Consider the following 7,168-nt stretch of genomic DNA (forward strand, 5'->3'; position numbering starts at 1 on the left):
GATGTATTCTGGTAGGTAAAAGGATAAACTGTGGTACATCTAGATAACGGAATATTATTCAACACTAAAAAGGAATGAGCTATCAAAGCATGAAAAGACATAGAGGAAACTTAAATGCACATTACTAAGTGAGGAATCCAATCTGAAAAGACTAGGTACTGAATAAGTACAACTACATGACACTGTGGAAAAAGCAAAACTATGGAGATAGTAAAAACATCAGTGGTTGCTAGGGGCTGGAGAAAGGAAGAATGAATATGTGGCACATAGAGGATTTTGGGGGCAGTGAAACTATTATATACAACACTGTAATAGTGAATACATGTCTTTATACATTTGTCCAAACCCACAGAACGTACAACACCAAGAATAAACCCTATTGTTAACTATCAATTTGGGGATAATAACAATGTGTCACCCAATGTAGGTTCATAGATTATAAGATAGGTACCATTCTGGAGCCAGATGTTGATGGGGGGGGGTGCTTGTGTGGGGGCAGAGGTTACAGTGGAACTTTCTGCTCAATTTTGCTATGAACCTAAAACTGTTTTAAAATAAAAGTCTAGCAAAAAAGGGGGGGGGATAAAGAAATAAAAGTGAACAAATTCTAATATGTTTTAAACATTTTAATATACATTTTAACATTTGGTATATATTCTTCTGAGAAAGAGAAATTAATTTTTTTAGAGCCTGTACTCCATAAACCTTTCCAAACCACTGGCTTTCTTTTACACTGATGTGAGTGAATTAAATTTCTTTAGGAATAGTGCAGAAGAAAGGAAATCTGTTCACCTACCTTGCTTTGCCAGGTATCTCTAGAGCTGTGTTTCTCAGACTGTAGAGTGTGTACAAATCATTAGGATTTAGTTGAAATGCATGTACTGACTTAGTAGGTCTGGGTTAGGGCCTGAGATTGCATTTCTAACTAGCTCCCACTTGGACCTGCAGACTACCCCTTCCATAGCAAGTTTCTAGTTTAAACGGAACCACTTTTCTATTTTTGCAAGAGTCACTTGACCAACTTCTTTTGCAGTGTTTTTGTATTATTTGGACTACAAACTATCTGTTTCCAATTGTATTTTTAATCTCTCAATTCGTACAGTCTGGCGTTAAGGCAAATCTTAAACAAGCTGCGGCGTAGCAATAGGGACATGGCGAAAAACTAGGAGGAGCGGGAGGCGGAACCTAAAGTGAGAGGAAAGCAGGAACTGAAGAAGCGGAGGAGGGATTTCGAAAGTGGACGAAAGCCGGTTGGGTTTTCAGGGAGGACCGGAAAGAGAAGTCTCAGCACCATGGCGGGTCCTGTCAGCTTGCGAGAGCTTCTAATGGGAGCTTCATCCTGGACCGGCCCTGAAAGTCCGGAGGGATCCCCTACAGAGGGCGGAGGGAGCGTGGCTGGTGGACCCGAGCCACCTTGGCGAGAGGATGAGATCTGCGTGGTGGGAATCTTCGGCAAGACGGCTCTGCGACTGAATTCCGAGAAGTTCTCACTTGTGAACACGGTTTGCGACCGACAGGTCTTTCCCCTCTTTCGCCACCAAGATCCTGGGGACACAGGGCCGGGAATCAGGACCGAGCCTGGAGCCGTCGGGGAGGCTGGTGGAGCCGGAGACGCTGGGGCTGGGACGGGGGATTCGATTCGGGGAGGTGTAGCTGCCGCTGAAGGTAACCGAACTGAGCCGGGCTCCCAGGACTACAGCCTTCTGCAGGCCTATTACAATCAGGAAAGCAAAGTTCTTTATCTTCTTCTCACTTCCATCTGTGACAATTCGCAGCTTCTGCGGGCTTGTCGTGCCCTTCAGAGCGGGGAAGCCGGAGGTGGCCTCTCTTTACCTCATGCAGAAGCGCACGAGTTCTGGAAGCATCAAGAGAAGCTGCAGTGTCTCAGTCTACTTTACCTTTTCTCCGTCTGTCACATCCTGCTTCTGGTCCATCCCACTTGTTCCTTTGATATCACTTATGATCGAGTATTCAGAGCCTTGGATGGACTGAGACAGAAAGTACTGCCCCTCCTCAAAACAGCCATTAAGGATTGTCCAGTTGGCAAAGACTGGAAGCTAAACTGCCGACCTTGCCCACCTAGACTCCTTTTCCTCTTTCAACTCAATGGAGCCCTCAAGGTGGAACCCCCTCGGAGCCAAGACCCAGCTCATCCAGACAAGCCCAAGAAGCATTCTCCCAAAAGAAGACTGCAGCATGCCCTGGAGGACCAGATCTATAGAATCTTTAGGAAGAGTCGTGTCTTGACTAATCAGAGTATCAACTGCCTCTTTACTGTGCCTGCCAACCAAGCTTTTGTGTACATAGTTCCGGGAAGTCAAGAGGAGGACCCAGTAGGCATGTTGCTGGACCAACTTAGGAGTCATTGTACTGTGAAGGACCCAGAATCTTTGCTGGTGCCTGCACCCCTTTCTGGGCCCAGGCGATACCAGGTGATGAGGCAACATAGCCGACAGCAGCTTTCTTTCCACATTGACAGCGGCAGTTCCAGTTCTTCGGGACAGCTAGTGGATTTCACTCTTCGGGAATTTCTATGGCAGCATGTGGAGCTAGTCCTAAGCAAGAAAGGTTTTGATGACAGTGTGGGCAGGAACCCACAGCCTTCCCATTTTGAACTTCCCACTTACCAGAAGTGGATCTCAGCAGCTTCAAAACTATATGAAGTAGCTATTGATGGGAAAGAGGAGGACCTAGGGTCTCCCACTGGGGAGCTAACATCTAAGATTTTAAGCAGTATTAAAGTCTTGGAAGGTTTTTTGGATATTGACACCAAATTCTCAGAAAACCGGTGCCAAAAAGCTTTACCCATGGCCCATAGTGCCTATCAGTCAAATTTGCCTCATAATTACACAATGACTGTCCATAAGAATCAGCTTGCTCAGGCTCTTCGAGTGTACAGTCAACATGCTAGGGGTCCAGCCTTTCACAAATATGCCATGCAGTTACACGAGGACTGCTACAAGTTTTGGAGCAATGGCCATCAGCTCTGTGAGGAGAGGAGTTTAACTGATCAACACTGTGTACATAAATTTCACTCATTACCTAAATCAGGTAGCTAAATATCTCAGCATTTTGAATTCAGAACTGAGCTGTGTTTTTATTTTTGTTTTATTATTATTATTATTATTTTAAGTAATCTCTTTGCCCAATGTGGGGCTCAAACTCGCAACCCTGAGATCAAGAGTTGCGTACTCTACTGAGTGAACCAGCCAGTCACCTCTCTATTCTTGTTTTAAGAGAGCGGCTGTTCACTATGTATTGATATTTTTTAAAAAGCCCTACAGAAATTTAGTTGCATCAAATTTAAGTTTTCTGTCCTGCTGTAAAAAGAAAATAACAGCTGTGCCTACTAATTATTTTCTTGTATTTAAAGGATGAACCATAGGGAATTAGTAAATGAGAACTGTTATAAATTCTCAAAAATTTCATATTAACATTTTTATCTTGGAGTTTTTTTTTTCAACTAAAAAGAATACAATGAGATGTAAGGTCACCATGATGATGATAAAATTGTCTTAGAAAACCTGAGACTTTAGATTGAAACTATATGTCATTTTATGTATTTTCAGTTGCTTTTTCGCTGTGTGTATTTAGTCAAGGTTTTGTGTTTTTGGTGGGGTTTTTTTCCTTCTCCTTTCCAAAGTACTATTTGGAGAAATTTTGGGGTTAGATGCTATAGAATGGAAAACAAATTTGACTCTGCATTGTGTGTGTGGAATTAATAGTGAGTGTTATGTTTTCCAGGAGAAAAACCAGAGGCAGATAGAAATCCTCCTGTGCTGTATCACAATAGCCGAGCTCGATCTACTGGTGCCTGTAACTGTGGAAGGAAACAGGCACCTCGAGATGATCCCTTTGATATCAAGGCAGCTAACTATGACTTTTATCAGGTAGACTCTAAATTTTTTCTCCTTTTTTTCCCTCCCCCCCCTTTTTTTGCTTAACTACCATTTAAGTAAAAATACGTATTTTTCAGAAGCAAAGTATATAGAAAAGTAAATGTGACTGGAGTGTGATCTGTAGACAAGGGAAAGTTCTTTATATGTGTTTATTTGCTTACCCATTAATTGTTTATCTTGTTTTTTAGAGTGAAGAGTGTTATTTTATTTTTTATTTTTATTTTATTTACTTATTTTTTTAAAGATTTTATTTATTTGAGAGAGAGAGATAGCGAGAGAGCACTAGCAAGGGGCAGGGAGAGGGAGAAGCGGGCTCCCCACTGAGCAGGGAGCCTGAAGTGGGTCTCCATCCTAGGACCCCAGGCTCATGACCTGAGCCGAAGGCAGCTGCTTAACTGACTGAGCCACCCAGGCACCCAGAGTATGTTATTTTAAATGAAAAGTTCACAAGGTTGTTTATTTTATTCTGTTTCTTCTTCTATAGCTTCTGGAAGAAAAATGTTGTGGAAAATTGGATCATATCAATTTCCCAGTATTTGAACCAAGTACTCCAGATCCTGCTCCTGCCAAAAATGAATCTTCTCCTGCCCCTCCAGATGCAGATGCTGATAAACTTAAAGAAAAAGAACCTCAAACCCAAGGAGAGAGCACAAGCCTGAGTTTAGCTTTGAGTTTAGGCCAATCCACAGATAGTTTAGGTACCTATCCAGCTGATCCACAAGCAGGAGGAGATAATCCAGAAGTTCATGGTCAAGGAGAAGTAAAAACTGAGAAGAGACCAAACCTGGTTGATAGACAGGCATCCACAGTTGAGTATCTCCCAGGCATGCTACATTCAAATTGCCCTAAAGGTCTCCTACCCAAATTCTCCAGCTGGTCATTGGTTAAACTAGGCCCAGCTAAGTCTTATAATTTTCATACAGGTTTAGACCAACAGGGCTTCATTCCAGGAACAAACTATCTCATGCCTTGGGACATTGTCATCAGGACTAGAGCCGAAGATGAAGGAGATTTAGACACAAATTCTTGGCCTGCTCCAAATAAAGCTATTCCTGGAAAAAGAAGTGCAGTTGTAATGGGAAGAGGAAGACGGAGAGATGACATAGCTCGAGCTTTTGTGGGGTTTGAATATGAAGACTCTAGAGGTCGGAGGTTTATGTGCTCAGGACCTGACAAAGTAATGAAAGTAATGGGAAGTGGGCCAAAGGAGTCCGCTTTAAAAGCCTTGAATAGTGATATGCCCTTATATATTCTGTCATCATCTCAGGGTAGAGGGCTTAAACCACATTACGCTCAACTTATGAGGCTTTTTGTTGTAGTTCCCGATGCTCCTTTGCAGATAATACTAATGCCCCAGGTAAGAAATACGACCTTTTCCATCCTAAAAAACAAAGTGCTGATGCTTGTTTTGATTGGTTTTAAGTGCAGGATAATATCAAAGTAATTATTTCATTAAACAGGTCTAAATTTTAAATACCTTTTTTACCTAATATTCTAGTTCTTGAAAAATAAATCGTGAGTGTGTTAATCAGTTCACACTATCAACTCACATTGTTTAGTTCAAAGGCAGAACTTCAAGTTAAAATTCTGTGGAAAAGTAGGATAATATTTGAGACTAAATAATGTAATATTGAATATGATTAGAGTTAGCAGTGTACCCATTACCTCCTTAATCTTATATGGTCTTTGAACCTATTGTTTGTTTAGGCATTTATCTTTCCGGTGTTTCTTATTGAAAAATGTAAAAATAAGTACATTACCTTTATTTTTCAGGTTCAGCCAGGCCCACCACCGTGTCCAGTATTCTACCCAGAAAAACAAGAAATCACTCTCCCACCAGATGGGCTCTGGGTTTTGAGATTTCCTTATGCATATGTGACTGAGAGAGGACCTTGTTTCCCTCCTAAGGAGAACGTGCAGTTAATGAGTTACAAGGTGCTCCGCGGAGTTCTTAAAGCAGTAACACAATGAGTGTTCTACAGCCAGTTCAATCTTAAAGCTGGTGTTTGGTTTTGGTGTTTATGGGGCTGGGAGGGGGGAGGTTTGTTTTTGTTTTTGTTTTGGTATGTGTGTGCTGTGTTTTCTTGAATTCAGAATGTGCTTTGGTTACAGGAATTCAGTATTGGGACAGTAGTCCCGCTGTTTCATGATATTATTGATATTTATTGTAAATGGGCCTACAGCTTGCTAATAAACATTGGTTCTTCTAGAAAAGGACATAAAATACCTGGTTGATACCTCCATTTTCTTTTGTTTCTGTTTCACTGTTGATAATAAAACATGTTTCTATCATAACTGAATGTTACATAATCACGTTGAGCCAAAATTTTGTTTTGGTTAAAATGATGTTTTAGCTGGGATTTTTCCTTAAAATGCCACTCCTGAAATTATCTTCAAAATAAGATGATCCAGTAGGTTATCTGGTAATGGTATGAGGACTTGATTGCAAAAAAAGCCCTATTTTTTGTCTCGCAATTCTGGTACTTAAGTTAGACTGTTTTGTTCTTACTATTTTATTCCTGGACTGATGAGAGTCCAGGAATAATTTGAGAGATATATTTTAAATGAATGCTATCTGAACTAAAACTTTTTTTTAAACTTTTTTTTAAGACTCTATTTTTAAGTAATCTCTGCACTCAGTGTGGGACTCCAGCTCTGGAAATTAACTTACATTCTTCTTGCATCTCATCCTTATTTTTCATCCTTTTAATTTTTCATTCCTTGTATATCAGTTTTAACAATCACGATTGCTTTTGTACTGAGCGTGTTTTTTGGTTGGTTTTATTAAATAGTGCACTACATTTGGAAAATACAGCTAGATTGCTCTGTAGGACATGTATTAATAGTTGTTTGTTTTTTTAAGGATTTATTTATTTTAGGGAGAGAGAGAGTGGGGGGAGGGGCAGAGGGAGCCAGAGAGGGAGAGAAGCAGACTCCCCACTGAGTGTAGTACCTGACATGGGGCTTGATCTCATGACTTGAGATCACCTGAGCTGAAACCAAGAGTCAGATGCTTAACCAAGTGAGCCACCCAGGCACCCTTGTTTTGTTTTTTTCAATAGCCTATGAGACTTGAGCAACAGGTTGCATAAATTTGTAGGTTAAAGGAACTGTAACAAAGTAGTTTGTAAGAACAAATAAGGTGTCAAAAGAGCAAACTTGTGTCTTTTTTTTTCTTTGTTTCTTTTTTGATGTCATTCTTAGATGGAAAAATTTTACATTCCTGCTTAAATTCATGATTTTCCTTATTTTTGATTACAGAAGCCACC

At 40.7% G+C, this 7,168-nt stretch overlaps 1 protein-coding gene across 1 annotated transcript; it reads left to right on the plus strand.

Annotated features, from left to right (window-relative positions):
- Positions 1 to 1,268: 1,268 nt before the first annotated feature.
- Positions 1,269 to 6,729, plus strand: SMG8 (SMG8 nonsense mediated mRNA decay factor). The gene is made up of 4 exons (XM_045773502.2): positions 1,269 to 3,051; positions 3,745 to 3,890; positions 4,384 to 5,256; positions 5,673 to 6,729. Exons 1-4 carry the CDS (start codon positions 1,293 to 1,295, stop codon positions 5,868 to 5,870), a joined length of 2,976 nt encoding a protein of 991 aa, XP_045629458.2. The 5' UTR covers positions 1,269 to 1,292; the 3' UTR covers positions 5,871 to 6,729.
- The last annotated feature ends 439 nt before the right edge of the window (positions 6,730 to 7,168 follow it).

The sequence above is a fragment of the Ursus americanus genome, chromosome 23, assembly GCF_024610735.1.
Source record: "Ursus americanus isolate L20-20 chromosome 23, mUrsAme1.1.p, whole genome shotgun sequence".
Lineage (NCBI taxonomy): Eukaryota > Metazoa > Chordata > Mammalia > Carnivora > Ursidae > Ursus > Ursus americanus.

Bases quoted from the DNA above. Each gene is read 5' to 3' on its own strand.
- SMG8 (XM_045773502.2), top strand. From the start codon at position 1,293: ATGGCGGGTCCTGTCAGCTTGCGAGAGCTTCTAATGGGAGCTTCATCC. The intron at 3,891-4,383 runs GTAGACTCTAAA...CTTCTTCTATAG, and splicing joins CTAACTATGACTTTTATCAG to CTTCTGGAAGAAAAATGTTG. The intron at 5,257-5,672 runs GTAAGAAATACG...TTTATTTTTCAG, and splicing joins AGATAATACTAATGCCCCAG to GTTCAGCCAGGCCCACCACC.